We start from the raw sequence: 18,801 nt of genomic DNA, 5'->3' as shown, positions 1-18,801 counted from the left end.
TGATGAAATTTGCCATGTGTCCGAGAAAATACACCATATAGTTTGTGTTCAAGTTGCAGAATAAGCACCGGCACGGTTTCATAAACACTACAATTAAATTGAAATATCAAATTAAATTTTGAAATTATCATAATCTATTTTTATTAATAATAATTATGAATATGTATATCAAACACACTATGAGCAAAGTTTTGTGTCAAGATAAAACTTACAATAGATCTTGGAGATCAGTTTTTACTCCTCCAGAATGTACTAGTATCATGTTCCTGAGCATGTGCCAATTTATATGACATGGCTGACAAAGAAAGACACTGTAGAACATCTAAAACAGAGCTGTTTTTTAATGAAATAAGAGAAGGTGATTTTTATAGTTAGTTTCAAATGCAATAGGCATTTTCTTACAAACTTTATAAACAGTTTAATGGATTATAGTTTAGTGTTGGTGACAAAATATAGCTGGCCTATGTCTATGTATACACCAGAGAACATTGATGCTGTCAGATTGGCACTAAAAAGGAATCTTGGTAAATCAACAAAGAAGGTTGCAGCAGAATTAGGGCTATCCAGATGATTGGTGCAACAAATATTGAAAAGTGACATAAATTCATGTCAATACAAAATTATCGTGTTGTCTAAACTTACAGTTGAAATGTTTACTGAATAGGCTCAGAATAATGAAATAATATTAAACAATGTTTTGTTTTCTGATGATGCACATTTTTACTTGGATAATCTTATAAAAATTAAACAGTTTGTTTATTAATCATTAGAGAATTTAGATGTGATTCATGAAAAAGTGCATCAGACACTGAGAATTATAGTGTGGGTTGCCATATCAAGTCATGACTTCTGAGGACAATATTTTTGAATAAACAGTGAATAGTCAGGGCTGTTTAAGCATATTGCACAAATTATCTTTTTGTCTTCTTCTGTTACTTGTTATTTATCACTGCATCCTTTACACTCTTGTTAGTTTTATTGCTTTTATCTCAGTTGCTTATGGTTTGGGGGAGGTAATTTCTTATTTTTTCAAGCATTATCTTTTGTAAATTAGATAAATGAAATGAAAATTTTGTGCCTCAGATTCTTGCTATAGGTTTGTTTTTACAATCTCAATGGTTCTTATAGGATGAAACTAGTCTACACACAGTGAATGTTGTTTTGGATTTTCTGCATAACTGCATAACACTTTTGACTTGTGTATTATATAAAACCTGATTGGTTTTTATGTGGACAGAATTGACCCTTGAATAATCTTGATTTAAACTCATGTGGCTACTTTCTTTGGGGGATTCATTAAGGAAAAGATTTTTCTGAAAAACCCACAAATAATCATAGTGCTAATTATTCAAGTCTGTAACAAGATAACTGAGAATATGTGCAATAGAATGATCAACATCATTACAGTTTTGTGTTGAAGAAGTTGCTGTATGTAATGGTAGTCATATTGAACATTTAATTCACAGAGGATAATTTTTGATGCAATGGTTTTATATGTTTATTCTACTATTGTAATTTAAATAAGGATTATGCATGAAATGGTTAGTTTTTTAATAATAAAACTAATGATGATTATTTCATGTATTATTGTGTATATAGAGAGGAAAGAATTATTAAAAGTTTATTATATTTTAAGATAAAAGTTCAACTAGAAATGTATAGATACATAACCAAATGATTGCTTTAAGTAATCAGGCTATAAATCCACTATTTTAACGATTAATGTGCTTTTTTTTATCATAATTTAATTAATTTCTTTCATTAATATATTATTTGAATTAAGAGTATTATTTTTAAATAAATAAATTTATATTTTAATACAGGTACAATTATTGGTTTCAGCCAGTGATGTTGAAAATTATAAACAAATAAAAAGTGATTTAGATGAATTACGTTTATTAGTGGAAAAATCAGAGTTATGGGTGTTTAAGTCAAAATCAGAGGAGAGTGGAAAAAAGAAAAAGAAAAAAGCAGATGATGAAGGTGATGGAGAACTGGATGATAAAAAAGCAATTAAAGAAAAGAAACCAAAAAAGAAAAGTAGCCTGGTAATCTTTCATTAATATTTCATGATAAATAATTTTTTAATTTTTTAAAATTACTTTTGTAATTGAGTATTAAAAACCTTATGTGGAAATACAGTAATTCATTTAAAATTCATTTAAAATCAAAATATAAAACAGGAAGATTTTAGAAAATATGTCACTAAAATGTATTTAACTTTTTTTTTTTTTTGAAATATTTACAATTTTTAATATGATTTTATTCCAGTAATTATTAAAAAGTAATTTGAACTACTTAGAATCAGTTTTATTCTATAGAAAAAAATTTTTACTAGTATAAAAATTATGAGTAATAATTCAAATCTCAATTCCTTTTATGATTCAAAATTTTGAAAAATAACTACATATCTAGTAAATTCTGACAGTATAAAATCTTGAATAATAAAAATCTTAATAATATAAATTATAAATCAATAAATTAATTAAAAGTTATAAATTAATCTAGATTGGGATTCGAGTAACTTTCATTAAAGTCTAAGTATTGAAATATAAAGAAATATGTGTTGAGAATAAAGTATTTATACAAATTCTGCTCAATTTTCTCTTAATTAAATGTTTTAGAGACTGCAACTTAGCTTTTTTTTTTTTTTTGTAATTAATTATGAAAATCTTTAAATTGATTATTTTAATTTTAGGTTTCATTCATTTGACTAATGTTCATCAAAAATTATTTTGAAAAGTTTATCATTAATTGGACAGATTTATAAATATAATAATAATAAATGCTAAAATCAAGTGTAAAAAATTAAACAGAAAGAGATTTTAATATGAATAATATCTTTAGTATATTTTATATTTGAAGAGTTATCTGAGGTTGAGATGAGTTCAGGGTTTCATTGTGACTAGTAGTTTTTGGCAGGAATAACTGCTATACCAGATACAGTCAATAAATGGTGAATAAAGTAATTGCCATTAATGACATTATTGTTGATTTTACTAAGAAAAATTGCACATAGATCGTGTAATATTCAATGATACAAATTCAAGCTATTTGATTAGCTTTTACTTACTGTACAGAGCTAACATGCACCAAAATCAACAATGGGTTACCAAATAGTTCTCTAAAAGTTATTATATTGAAAACAATAAATTATGAGAAATTTATCATCTTTTAAGATACAAATTTAAGTATGAGTGTGTAAATTGACAAATAACTTGCACTTGCTTTTGAATTGACTTTAAAAGTAGATAACTAAGGGCTGGATTTGTATGCTCATGTATGTTTTTCTCCTTAAATGCTATGATGTTGATTTGAATCCAAGTAGTAATAAAGCATGTTTTATATACATTTATGATTTTTACTGCATATTTTGCAGATGTCACTAATTTTTGGACTAAAGTGCTTTATAAACTTTATAGCTTGTTTACATGATAGAAGTACTATTTTTTTTTTTTTTTTCAGCTTATTTATAGTCTGTCTCTGCTATCTGTGCAATGAATCTTTTTTGCACATGTAGAGTACAGTTCTTGTAAGAAATATCACTCTGTCATCTAATTGCAGATACATGTACAAAATTCAAATGTTTCTAATTTGAACATTTAACTTGCATTCTTTTAATCCAGTCATTCTTGTAAACAATTGAGTATATAGAAATTAATTCAATAATGATCAATTAGATAGCATAGAAAGTTATAAAATTTTATTGAATATGTAATTTTATTCATAATTGACATTGACTTAATTGCACATTTCTTACATGAAACATGATTCTAATATGTATTTTGTGATGTCATAATTTTCAAATCCTTTGTGTCACTTATAATTGTTGCATGTTGTTAGATGGGAAGAGATAGTGTTATGTAATAGACATAAGTAAGATTTGCTCACAAACAGAAGTTAAGTATATATGCATTTTAAATTTTAGTGTATATTACTAGTACTTTTAACATGCATATTGGATATTTAAGGCATTTTAACATGCATGTAGCAGCAAATATATCTGGCATTTTTAAGTGTATATGTATGTGCATATGTTGCAATTTTGAACACACAAATCTAGCCCTTAGAGATAACCCACGGGTTATTCACAGGAAATTACAGTACTTTTAAATTAAAACATTGTATAAAATGAACCAAATTATTTCCAGATGAAAGATTAAAGTATCTGATTTCAATGTAAAACGTCTTTGTAATCCAAAAAATTATGGTAGACGGTCTTACATCAATTCTTGGTTTGAGAATAAAATCATAATTTCAAACTGAGAATTGCTGTGAGACCGTCTACCATAATTTTTTGGATTACAAAGACGTTTTACATTGAAATCTAACATACAGCAATCCAATTATACTGTAAAGTATCTGATGATTTTGGAAATTCACAAAAGACTTTTAACTTTTTAAATTAAATAACTGCAAATTAAATTCAAATTTAATTAAATTTTCAAAATTTAGTAATTTTTTTCATCTCAATGAGATTTTATTAATTCATATTGAAGTCTTTATGAATATAACTTTTTCAATATTATTGTTAAGAACTACTTTTGGAGATGATATTTAATAATTTGCATATTCTGTTAATTTTCATTAGAATGCCTATTTAACCAGATTATTGGATTAGTTATTCCCAAATAAAATTAAAGATAACATTGAATTACAACTTTTCAAAAGATATCATTTTCTAATAATAATAAATTTATTAATGAATAGAACAACATTGTTAGGAGTAAAACAGTTAAGAAATTGATTATAAACTGGTATTTAGATTACTAGGTATACAGAAATGGATTTTTTTTTTTTTTTTTTTTGTAAATTAAAAATTTGTTGTACAAAATATATTTGGCAAGTCATTATTATTTTATCTTTCATTATTTCATATTCCTTATTTGTGATTTAATTTATGCATGAAAATAAATATGTTTTCTTCTGTTTTTTCCATTACAACAACTGTATACCCACTTTTCCATCCTCTGTATACAAAAACATTATGATAAAACTGATGCTAAATTATTACTATACAGTCAAACCTCAGTTTTCAAATGACTTACTTTTCAAACAAATCAGTTCTCAAACAGAATTTAAAACTCTTAATTGCCTCAGTTGCCAAACAAGCTACTTAGCAAGAGTTAGCCACACATTAGAGAGAAACAGATGGTCAACTCTCTGTACTTCCTATGTTAAAGAAAGTCAATGGCTCAACCAATCAATGACGGGACTACTGATTTAGAAGTTAGTGGCACTGAGATCTCTTTGCGTCATTAGACATTACAACACAAATCATCAATGACATTGCTATTTAACTTAGATTTCAATGCGCATGCAGGTAAGATACTATTACTATTTTTCTGTATGTACCGCAGTTAAATTTAAATCAAATTAATTAATAAAAAATGCATTAATTGATATTCATATAATATAAATGACATTCAAGAATTCATGTTAAAGGTCCTTAAGTCAAATTAAATAACAAAAATTTATTATATATAATACAGTATTATATTATATTATATATAATATTACATTGCATTCATAGGCATTTTTATGTATGAAATACAGGTAAAAAGAATAAAGAATAGCTTTATTTTGGGGGTCAGGAATGGAATAATTCATTTTTTATTGTTTCTTATATGAAAATTTGTTTTGGTTTTAGAACAATTTTTAGGAATGAATTATGTTCAAAAACCGAGGTTTGACTGTATTAATATAATAAACTTTACTTAACTTCATAACTAATTGGAACCGTATTAATTTTAAGTTAGGCCCTGTTGTTATGATTTTCTTATTATAGTTATAATGTTAAAAATATATTACAAAGTAAAGAACAAGTGTCTTGAATTTAGCACAAAATTTCAAATAATCTTTTAAAAATACTTTGAGAAGACTTTTAATTCTAACTTAAATATTTTCATTTACTGACTTGAAAACATGGAAATTTTTCCAAGTTCTTATGGTAAAGTGTTAAAAAATATTATTTATTTTATTACAAAATGTTATTATATGAATTTTTGAGATTAACTATTTATCAGAAATAAACTTTTATGGTTCTTAAAGATTGTGCTCTTAAATATGTTTTACTTAAGCAATTGAATGATAAATGAATAAACCTGTATTTCCAAACACTATATCTAATATAATTAATTAAAGGAAAAATACAATCAAACCTTGTTAATTTACCTTTATTAGATTTAATGTGATTCTTTTTTAATTTATTTATTTAAAGACTGCTCTTTAACAATTTATATGCAATTTCTATTAAAAGTTTTCTTTTTCCCCCTTGTTTGAAAATGTGCTTCATAATTTTAATTTAAACTTACTTTTAATACTGTAACTCATTTAGAACTCAATAAATCAATATACTGTATTTATTATATATCTATAAAGCAAAAATTACAGCAAAATAAAGGAATTTGTTTAAATTTTATATCTGTAAATTAAACTTTGACTAAAAGTATTTCAGTTAAATGTATTAAATAAGTTCTATGATCATTTTAAAGCATTAACATACTTTTTCAGTTTACTTTTGCAATAAGAAAAATTTTTGATTGAATATTAATAAAACATTAACACAATTAATATAGAGTTATAATTATTATTTGGTTTTTCATAGATGCATACAAAATTTTTGAAATTTAAATCACATTACACAGGGTTATTCCAGTTTTATTTGGATGCTTTTATTAAGTTCATAAAGTTACAGTTTTCTGTTATGAATTGCCTTAATATGTTTAATATGTTGTCCTTTCATTTGCTTAACAGCTCTAAGTCTTCTTTTCCAGGATTCAAATAGTTCATGCAACATTTATACTATTCTCACTCTCTTTGCATGATTTTCCAGATTCATTTGATTATTGTTGTCTTCCTTTGTTTTAGCCTTTACTTATGATAACGAAGCCAAATAAATCCATAGACAGTGTGTCTGGGCTTTTTACAAAAATGCCAGAGTTGGAAATCACTGTTATTCCAATTCTACTCTTCATATCAACTATGTATTTTGGTGTCTTTTTGGAAATGAACTGTAAAGTACTTAATTTTAGTATCTTAGGAAACCGACTATAATTACGGTCGGTGAAACTTCCGTTAACCTAACGGGTACTTTACGCGGACTCGAGATTAGTTTGCCAGGCCTGGGCTTTTAAGCGTGCACCGAAAAATTAGTAATAATAACGATAAATATCAAGTCAGATCAAAAGTTCAAATATATTTAATTAGCAACTAGAACGTACTACGTACAAATGTCAATAATCCAAACAAAATTTATTAACGAAAATCAACAAGTCAACCCGACAATAAACTCAGCTACTTAGCTTAACTTAATAGTAATTCCCCTTTGAAATTCGACAATCAAATACTTAGAAACTATGAACAAAATCTCTTACTAATTAAACGTCTATCCGTCACCTCACTATACGAAGAAACTATTTCCTCAATCCTTTCGATATCGTCAAATCGTCAATCTAACTCCTCTTTAACACCTTGGATCGTCCAATTATCAATCTGGACTTCTATCAGAAAATACTTCGCTTTCGAATCTACCTCGCTCTCACAGTCGCCTCGATTTGGAATTCACCTCTGTTTGGAAATCACCTCTCCTTCTTCGGTTAACGTACGGGTTTTATACTGTGAGGTGACGTCACACTTGAGCTGGGTTACTCCCCTTATTTACATACTTAGTTGCTAACATTAACTTTCTTTTCTGGCAGCTTTAAGTTTCCGACAAAGCTTATAAACCGTTTACAAAATATTTATCATAATTTTCTGGGATGTTTAAGACGATTTATCAAGTATTTCTCTACTAGTGATTGTGGGGACTCCCCCCTCCATTTTTTTTTTCTGCGGACTGTTACTTCCGCCGGGCAGCGCAAGTGCGCAAGATTTTTCCTATGGCGCTTATTTCTCTGTGAGTTGTTTTATCTTCATTTTTCATTACTAACAAGAGAGTGGTGGGGAACCTTCGTCCTAAATAAACATAAACCCCAAACAAAAGATAATAAAACAGAAATAATAATAAAATAAAAATAACGTTCGGACTCAGTTCCTTACAGAACAATGTCATTACATCATGGTGGACAAATAACTTATTTGGCTCTTTATCTTGAAAATAAAGCAGGTTGATACAGTGCTCCAATAATGATTTAAAGTCTTTTCTGTATAATATTAAGAATTAATCTTAACATGAGATGGAACTTTTGTTAATGGTAGTATACCTTGGCCTGTTATTCATCACCAGCCATGAACTTGTCACAGAACATATTTGCTGTTTTGGTAATGAAAGTTCAGATTTCTTGTCTTGGTGTTGAATAATAAATTTTCTGGGTTTTGTTGCAATACTGTAAATAAAAAACAATTTATCTAGGGTCACTGCATTATTTATAGAAAGGAAATGTTATTTTATTCCTGTTGGCCAACACAGATTGGCCAACACAGAAGAATAAAGATGATTTAGTTTTTTCCATATTTTAAATTTGATCCATGGCTCACTCACCACAGTATGATGTTGGCCACAAACTGCAAAGTTTAAGTATCATTTAACTTTATAGCTGTTTTGCGAGAACAAGAATTCTCACAACATATTGGATAAGATAGAAGTTGTACAATTAAGCAACAGTTTAATTGTGATTTTTTTGCATCTCATATTATAAAATATCTAAATATCTATGATATCAGAATACTGCATTACCAAAATGTTATATTGAAAACTTGTACCATTTCTGGCATGATTAGTTCTCTTTATTGATATATTTGTCTTCATTTCGAATGGCTTATTTTCATGTATCATATCATTTATATTTTGTGTAGATCAAGTGTTGTAATGGAGCCATAGCAGAGCAAATTGCCACATTGAGCTATATAGTTCCTTGCTGCAGTTAAACTAAAAACTAGCTTTAATAATATTGAGACTTTAATCTGTTTTATTAAATTTAAATAATTTCAAACTCATAAATAAAAATGTCATAAACATTCCTCTCAAAAACAAATTTATTTTATTTAATAGTTTTTAACACTCTTAAACTCATTCTCTGAGATGGCGTAATCTGATGACAGACTCAATAGCACTTGAAAACATTAGATGAAATAAATTTTTTGTTTTTAAAAAGCACTGTTTGAGATTTTTATTTATGTATAATATAAGAAGTAGGAATAATAAATTTAAACTTAAGATTTAGATGTGTTAATGGAAGATGAAACTTTATTTACTTATTTGTTTATTTTACAAGAATTACAGGTATACCTCGAGTTACGTCATTCTTGATTATACGTCGTTTGTCAAAAAAGTATATGGAAAAATAAAAATCAAGTTTAAGTCATTTTATTCGACTTGACATCCATCCGCCACAAATATTGATGTTGTAATATCACTAGAAAAGCATTAAAAGCACATAAAATCATATTAAAATATGTACATTTACAGTAAATGTTAGTATAATCATCATAAATCCTAGAGAACAAAACATGAAAACATCTGTGTTTCTGTGTCGTCTTATTTAGCAGTCTTTAAGTGCTCATTATTGGCATTTTCCACGGTAGTTCCAATATCTACCATTTGGCATTGTTGTCAGTGCCACTCGATATTGGTAAATTTAACATAAATTAGTTCATTTTCTACTATCGCAAAATAATTTTAATAACTGTATTTGTTATTTAACCTTAAAAAATCACCTTATTTTATAATGTCTTAGAGAAACCACATTCACAAATAAAGAGTCTGCGATGTACTGTAAACATCACCAAATTGTAAACATGTACAGTACATTTACAAGTATTTACTGTAAGTACATGTATTCGTAAATTTAGATTACTTTTTTCTGTACTATATTAAAAACTAATTTATTTATTTGTTTGTAAGCGTAAAATAGATTCTTATTAACCATATATTATTAAAAATGCATTTATAAATAAAATACAGAACTGGGAATGGTAATTTGTGGTTTAGCCTAGTGACAAGTAAATTCAACTTACGTCGCATCTTCTGGAACCGATTACCGACGTAAGGCGAGGTATACCTGTATATAGGCATACTCCATGAAAGACAAAAAATATTCCACCCATAACAATAAACCTAAGATATATAGAGAAACAAAGGAACAACAATGAGTAAAACACAATAAGATAATTATACATATTTAAAATAGGAAAAATCAGAATATAGTGAGCCTTCAAGTGCATGCATTGTTACAAGGTTTAAAGAAAGAAAGAACTGTATGATATACAAATTTGGCATCTTTGAATATGTAAACATGATAATTTTCCATTCACCATTGTTAAGAATAATTTAATTCTGACAGACTCGGAGCAATGTGCATTTTTCATCGGACATTCCAAAATTACTTCTAAATTAAGTCCAATTCAATATTTTGTTAATTAATTTGAACACTAAAATAGTGTGGTTGAGATCTCAATTTATTTGTTAACTACTTATTATTGAGACCTTAGTGGACAATTATTGCTTTCAGGAAAATGTTTTATTCAATAACATACTTCTTTTTACAATCTGCATTTTGGCCAATTTACTAGTTTGGCCCTCTTCAGTTGTACTCTAAATTAAACTACATAAAAGTTACAATTATAAATTATTCTAAGGAGTATTTTTAAAAAATTTTATGATATTACTTACAATTAAACTGTTTATATATAAAATTTGTTGTATTAATTTTTTATTTTTTCATTTTTTCATTAATAATGTTTCCAGTTCTATTATTTACTAGACTGCATCAAAATTAAATAATTATTTTAGTTTTTAACATAGATATTTTTTTTAAAAATTATAGAACAGCTTACATTTTGGATTTTCATTACATTTTTTAAAAATATAATGAAAATCCAAATCCACTAAGGTCTCAATAGTAAATGGTTAATGAATAAATTGACATCATCCCATAATCTCAACCATACTATTTTAGTGTTTATATTAATTAGTATAAAAAACCACCACACTCCTCATTGTTTCACAATAATATTTGTTATTGGTACTATCACTTATCAACATTTTGGTTTGGATCATTCTGTTGCCTCTAGTGATTACTCAATTGACAATTTTATTTTCTTTATTAACAATTTCTCTAATTCATTTGTTGAATCTGTAAATGATCTGGAAATAATATTTAACTCAAGGCTAATATTAAGTTTTATATTAAAAAACCATTTAGGATCTGTCATTCTGACATGGAATATTGTGGTGATTTTGTAAGTTGACATTATATAAACCTGGTCTCCATTCATTATTCTTCATAAACTTTCAATCATTCATAGACTGTCTGTCATATGTTTACTTAATTAGGTAGTGAAGAAAATAAGGTTTATTAACTGTTAAACAGATATGCTAGCCTACTTTTTAGAAACTATTTAACTATACATTTTGGATTGGTAATTGCCAATCTGAAATGTATAGTTAAATAGACAAAAAATGTGAATTGTTTTAATCTTGTTCTCTGTTTATTGTGGATAATTAAGAAAGATTTGATAAAGATCACTAGTCTCACAATTTAAAGAAGAAACCTTTACTTATAATTATATCCATTCCATTTTAATAATTTTATTAAATGGTTTACGAATTGAGAACAAATTTGATATAAGAGAGAAAATCTGGGAAAGTACAGTTGCAAATTTTTCATTTTCTAGTAACTTCAGTCTAGAATTGTAAAAAAATTTATATAAACATTAACTTAGCTTTGATTTCTTTTTAAGTTTAGATTGATTTTATATGTAAGTTATATGTGTATTCATTTATTTGGTGATTATAAAGTATTATGAATAAGAATATAATATATCTGAAATATAAACATATCAAGATATATCAGGAATATTAGAGTTTAGTAATCAATGGATATTATCTTTTTAAGAATTTTTATTTATTTAAAATATACTTGTATATCTGCATTTGATTAATATCTGTATAATTTTAATAATGAAAACACATTATATAAATGAGTTTATTTTAACAAAATTAATAGAAATAATTTATTAATATAATTAATATTAACAGAATGATACATATGCTTTTTTAAATTGTGAATTTTCTTAAATTCTTTATGCAATACATAAAGAATTCTTAATACATAAACACTTAATGGATATGAAATAAAGTTAAATATTATGGACTTTGGCGTATATTTCATTTACCTAATGTGCACAGTTAATCAAATGTTTTATTACACTTAATTTTATGCAGGTATTTATTACATTTGTTAATTTATTATTAAAAACAATGCTTTTGTAGATTGTCTTTTATTTATAAAAACAATTGTGTGACAAACTTCAATATTCATTAACAGTTTTGCTCAAGAGATTTTTAAGAATTACTATACACAGCTTAAAGAAATTTAGTGAAAAGAGAAAAAAAGGAAGGAATAGATTATTTATTTTATAGTAATGAATTTTAGTTATTTTAATAATGTTATGTCTTAATTTAATTTTAAAAGTTTAATTATATTCAATAAAATATGTCAAATTATATTAACATATAGATATAATATACTATGCAAAAATATATGTTGAATTTCAAAACTATTAAATTTAGAAAAAAGTTGAATATATGTAACAATTTTAACTGTATGTAATTACGTCTTTGACAATTTAAATTGCATCATTAAATCTTATTACAAAAGTTATTATTTGACAATAGTTCTGGTAAAAAGGAATAGTAATTTTTCTGAGTAAATAAATATTAAAAGGTTTTTCATTTTGAAATAAATTAACTATAAGTTATCAAAATCTAATTTATTTATTATAAAATATTTTAATAAATTTTAAATATGAACAAATTTAGATGTAAAGTAAAATTTCATAAAGGTTTCAAATTTGATTCTTAGCAATTATTTTATATGATAGCATTAATATATTTTATTTGATAAATTCAGGTAAACATTGAGTTAATATATAAAAATTTGCCATAAATTTATTGTTTCAGTTTCAATAGCTAAAATTTTAAATTTTAATATGCCCAAAATGTTTTAACTAAAAGACATTTATCAAGGTTTGAATGCATTTTATTACAAATGCAATTTAATTTCAACTTTTAAGCAAATTTCCTAACAGACTGCTCAATGTAGTTCTGTTGGATGTTAGGATTTAGGTCCTGCTGCAAGTGAAGGATCTGCCATTGATTTGGATATAGGCCCTCCTATTGATGCAACACAAAGTAAAAATTACAAAACTATTCAACAGGTTTGTCTTCATTAACATTTATTCTAATTAATTGTATTCTAAACAGTTAAAGATTACTGTATTTAAAATTTTGGAAAAAAAAAAAAGATTATCATAGTAAAATAAATAATAAAAACATTATTTTTGTTTAAATTATTATATTTTCAGATTCTTTTACGTCTTATTAATCTTTGTGTTCAAGATAGCCCAGGATTGGGAAAAAAGCCAAGGAAACATGAACAGCGTCTTTTACGAAATATGGGAGCACATACTGTGGTTTTAGAACTATTACAAATACCATATGATAAAGTAAGTCAATATACATTGTGTTGAATGATCTAAAAATACAGAATCAGTCTGTTTTATAGTATGAAACAGAATGATTCTGTATTGGAAAAGGTGTACAAAATGCAGAGTCTCTTTGTTAATAATAATAATAATAATAATAATTTATTTGACATATAATTGAATACAATATCAAAGGGGGGAAGAACAAAACAATAAATTCTCTTAACTCAAACCATCTAATTTCTTTAACATCTTGTTAAATTTTAACAAATCCACGAAATTGGAGTTAGAACCACCACGCAACATTCTTAAGTATTCCCCGTACATATCATTTCCACAATTACTAAACATATGGAAGCACCATTCACTATAACTACAGATCTGGTTGCAAATTATGCACACCAAAGAGGCACTTCTTGACATAAAACAGTTTAACTGCAGTTTTGCAATCTGTTTTTTCATCACAATAGAGATTCCAACATCCCTTAAATATCCTGCCATGCCAAAATCAGGTTTAACCAGACGATAATATTGTAGCAACCCAGAACTATTCAGCACATTCTTCATTTCCTGTAGTTCCAGTTCTATACATCTCAATACTATGGACGGTATTCGTTCTTTCCATCTATCAATTTGTTTCTCAATAACCATATCATCGAATCCCAGCCGTTCCAGCCAATTTTTAAAATCCAGCCACCATGAATTACTCTCCGCTTTCATCCTCATTCTTTCAATACTGATTCTAGGTAGCCTATCCCTAGGTAATTCCAATATTCTTACATAATATTTTAGAACTGCTTTTATAAAAAAGATTTTCAGTGGTACCCGTCCAGTTTCCCGCAAAACAGCCACATTCGATGCGTGAAATCTGAGGCCCAACATTTTCTTCAAAAATTCTCTATGAATCAAAATTATTGACATTAGCCAAACCCCAGACCTGAGCACCATACGACATAACGGATTTAACTGTTGAATCAAACAACCTGAAATGTGGAGCATACGAGGCTAACCCTGGGATATTAACGATTTTAGATAATTTCACCAAAGCACCTTTTGCTTTTCTCGCAGTAATCTCAAAGTGGTCTTTCATATTAAGATTATATTTAAACCAAAGGCCCAGAGAGTCTCTTTGTTATTTAAATTTTTTAATGAATTACACAAATGTGTTGTGACGACATATCTGTACATAATAAGAATAAATAGGAGTAGTAGTATATTGGAAATTAAAATGCAATGAACAGTTTTAAATTGTAAACAATCAATCATATAAGCATTGCTTTTTGAACAAATTATCTCCCCCTTCTTTTTGACTTACAATCTTTAAAATCTAATAGCATCAATGTTTCTTATACAGAAGTATTCCTACCAAATTTCAAAATTTTTGGTGCATGAGGTCATGAGATATAAAGCAAAATACAGGCCAACACACACACACATATCCATACACACATACATACAGACTTTTGTTCTCGTTTTTGGAATAAAGACCTTAAAATGTTGAGGAATGCAAAAACCTGGAGGGTCAAAATTTATCCAATTACAATTCTTGTTTAACTTCTGTTACTTCAACAGCCAGGAAAGTAATTTTACTCATTTTCAGATTAATCATATACAAGAGAAGAAATAATATTTTTGTTTGGATATATATAATTATTATTTTTAATTCTGTCCGTTTTGTCACTGATAAAAACTTTGTTTTTAATTTTAAAAGATTTTTATTTCATTACACTATTCCATTCTGGTCTCTTGAAAACAGTACATTTTATTATATAGAAAATGTTTGAAAAATAATTATGATAAATTAAAGTATATTTAAAATTATAGATAATTGTATTCTTTTTATAAAGGAAGTATTAATTAATAACTTACTATTACATTTTTTAATTTAGAAAGAAGATAACCGAATGAATGAATTAATGAGATTGGCTCATGAGTTTCTTCAACATTTTTGTTTGGGCAATCATGCAAATCAATCCTTGTTGCATAAACATATTGATCTTTTTTTAAATCCAGGTGTAAGTACTATAATTACAAAGTTTTATTTTATAATTTTCATATATTTTAAATGTAAAATTGTTTTGCATTTTATATAAAATTTTTGAATTAACATATTTACTTACAAACATATAAGTAAACTTTAATTAAAAATAGAAGACTGAGCACATCAATTACAAAAATGAATTTTATATTTATAATCTTTAAAAACAAATCATTCTATTTTCTTATAAAGCTGTTAAAAATGAATTTTTTCCTGAAGATATTATGATTGATTTTTTCTATTATATAATACATGAGCAATTAAAAGTTATTTAATTTATTTTTATTTGTATATTAACCATAAAATCTAAAATAGTTACAATGTCATTTTCAATTCAACTAATTACTAAATGATATACAATAAAATATTTTCAATGTAAAATTAGGTTTATTTTATAATGAAAGTAGGAAAATTCATTATTAGTTCTATATCAATTGTCTTCACAAATCTCTGTGATTAATAATGTATATTATATTCTTTTTCTTTAATGCTGCCGAATGGCATTTGCGACTTCATATTGATATAGTTCTCTATAGTCTTGCACTGTGTGTAGAATTTGTGCTGTTGTCATGTGAAGCCAGGTGTTGATGTCTAGCCAGGCCATTTTCGGTCTGCCTGGACGTTTCTTGCCTTCAATCCTGCCCTCCAGGATGAGTGGCAGTAGATGGTATTTTTGGTGGTTCCTAGTGATATGGCCTAGGTACTTGCATTTCCTGCTGATGATGGTTCTGATCAGGTCCTGGTTTGTGTGCATGTTCTGCAGGACCTGTGCGTTGGTTATTTTGGTCATCCACGGAATTTTCAGCATTCTTCGGTAGAGCCACATTTCGAAGGCCTGTAGCTTTTTTGTAGTGGCTGATGTTAGAGTCCACGTTTCTACACCATAGAGCAGGATTGGCCAGATGTAGCATTTCAATGTGCGTAATTTGAGCATGATGTTCAAGCTTCTGTCGGTAAGGAGTGTTTTCCATTTGGTGAATGTGTGCCTGGCTTGTTCGATTCTGCTCTTGATTTTGGCCTCGTGGTTCAGCTGGTCATCAATGGGTACTCCGAGATACTTGAAGCAGTGTACTGTACTTGCTCCAACTTTTCGTTTTTTAATTTGATCGTGATTTCGCTTGGAGTCCTGCTGACCTTCATCATCTTTGTTTTCTTTTTGTTGATTTGTAGCCCCCATGCTTGGCTTTCTCATAGTCAATAAAACATATGTACACGTCTTTTGGTGTTCATAGCACCTCTGTAGCAATATTTGTAAGCAGAAAATTGCCTCTCTGGTGCCTAGTCCCCTGCAGAAGCCAAACTGTGTGTTTCCTAGTGCGTTTTTGCATTTGCATCGTATTCTTTGCTGAATCACCTTGAGGAAGACTTTTATCACCTGGCTCATTAGACTGATCAGCCTGTAGTCTTCGCATTTTCGGCTGGTAGCCTCTTTTGTAGGGCCATAAAGATTTATTGAAGCCAGTCGGATGGTATAATATTGTTGTTGTAGATTTGATTGAACCATTTCGTTAGTTGCTGGATGTTGTTGTAGTCTAGTTGCTTCAGCAGTTACACGTGAATCTGGTCAGGTCCACAGGCCTTGCCTGGCTTTGCTCTTCGGATGGCATGTTCCACTTCAGACGTTAGTATGTGGAGATTGTCTTCCTGCACTTGTTGTTGCATTTCTGCTGGTTTTCTGTTGGTGCCAAACAGATTGCATATGTAGTTCTTCCAGGTGTCGAGTTTGGCTCGTTTGCTTAATATAGGTTGATTGTTGTCCATATATAAGCTTGGGATAGGAGCCAGTTTGTAGATGCTTCCAGCTTCTTTGAGCTTCTTGTGCAAGTTAAAGTTATCATTTTTCTCAATTTCTTTATTATATTATAAGTGTAAAATATTAATTTGGGAGAAAAACAAAGCAATCTTATGGCTTGTTAAATTAGACTTAGGTGTGGTCTGGTCATAAAACCATTTACAATGGCATGAAAACAGCAGCAATTAAACAAGTAAACATTTGGGAGGATGGCCATCTACATTTAGGTCAGCATGGTTGTAAAAGAAAACTTCTCACGCAACCGCATTCCTGATTGGTCAGAAGTTCACTCCCAAAAAATGATTTAAATTGGGAAGGAGATCTGTGTAAAAGAGGTGGAGGGTAAGATTCAGGGCTGACCTCGGATATTTGGCAAGCAGGCTGAGTATAGGGAGAGAGGTTATGCTCCTTGAGAAAGAACACTCAGATACGTGTGAGAATGAAATTGGATGAAAAGTGCATACAGAGCCTATCCATGGTCCCAAAATTATCAAGGAGACATTCAATCTCTGATTATTCTGGCCTATCCTTGATCGTTTGTGTGTCAATTGATACAGTGTGGTGCCAGAATAAATTGTATATTTCTGTAAATAAATTGTATGTATTAAATCAAATGAGTGTGGAGGTGTATTTCCTATGAACTTACAGTACATTTTGAATACCTTGGGCACTGCTTACTGAATAAATCTGCTTGAGGAGACGGAAGACAGAGAGGAACTTTCACTATAAGAAACATTTTATTTACATTTTTGGATAGACATCACAGCTTAGAATTTTTATTATTTATGAAAGATTTCAAGTCAAAGTATCAATAGTTATATTTACTTTAGTTTATTACATTATTGTATTATTTTTGTTAAATTATTTTTTTGTGACATGCTGTTTTTATGAAAAAAATAACTGAGTTTAAAACATTCTTACTGTAAACTATAATTATAAAATCTTGGAAGTTATAATTGAATTGTATAAAATTATAATTTTGTTGTTAGTTTATTTTATATAGCATTATCTTATTAAAGTTAGTTTTGTACATTTTGTGCATGAAAATTCTTTATTCTAATTAAATATTTATTACAATGGAGAATTTTTTCTTTTTTAATTATCATATCATTTAATTATCAATATAATTGAAAGATCAAAAACAATGTTTAAAGCATTAATTTTTCATTTTTTTATTTTTACAATCTTTTCAATAGAAGTCAGTATTCTGTTCTCTAAAAAGTGCAAAATGATATTAAACAAAAAAGTTAAATTTTATTATAATATAAATAATACTCTATAAAAATATATTATATCTATTACTTGCTACTAAAATTTTATTTTAATATAAATTTGCTTAAGTAATTTTCTGTATTGATTTTTATTAACATTTTTTAACAAATATTAATTCTATTATTGAAATTTAATCATTTGTGAGTATAATTATTTTAATTTATTAATTAAAATCAAATAATCACAAGCTGTCCTGTATGAAATAATCTATTTCTTAATATAATTAAAGTTTTAATGCATAAAACTATATGCATAAAGTTTTAATAATAAT

At 27.4% G+C, this 18,801-nt stretch overlaps 1 protein-coding gene across 1 annotated transcript in view; it reads left to right on the top strand.

Moving 5' to 3' along the window:
- Positions 1-18,801, top strand: part of Itpr (Inositol 1,4,5,-trisphosphate receptor) — a 155,076-nt gene that overhangs the window by 89,826 nt on the left and 46,449 nt on the right. Inside the window, exons 27-30 of the mRNA XM_067270621.1 lie at positions 1,824-2,048; positions 13,063-13,161; positions 13,309-13,449; positions 15,318-15,443. Of these exons, the coding sequence (XP_067126722.1) occupies positions 1,824-2,048; positions 13,063-13,161; positions 13,309-13,449; positions 15,318-15,443 (591 nt within the window). The remainder of the gene's footprint in view (positions 1-1,823; positions 2,049-13,062; positions 13,162-13,308; positions 13,450-15,317; positions 15,444-18,801) is intronic.

Source organism: Centruroides vittatus, unplaced genomic scaffold (genome assembly GCF_030686945.1).
Source record: "Centruroides vittatus isolate TY-2023 unplaced genomic scaffold, ASM3068694v2 contig_1089, whole genome shotgun sequence".
Taxonomy (NCBI): Eukaryota; Metazoa; Arthropoda; class Arachnida; order Scorpiones; family Buthidae; genus Centruroides; species Centruroides vittatus.
This window is presented reverse-complemented; position numbering and strand designations above follow the sequence as displayed.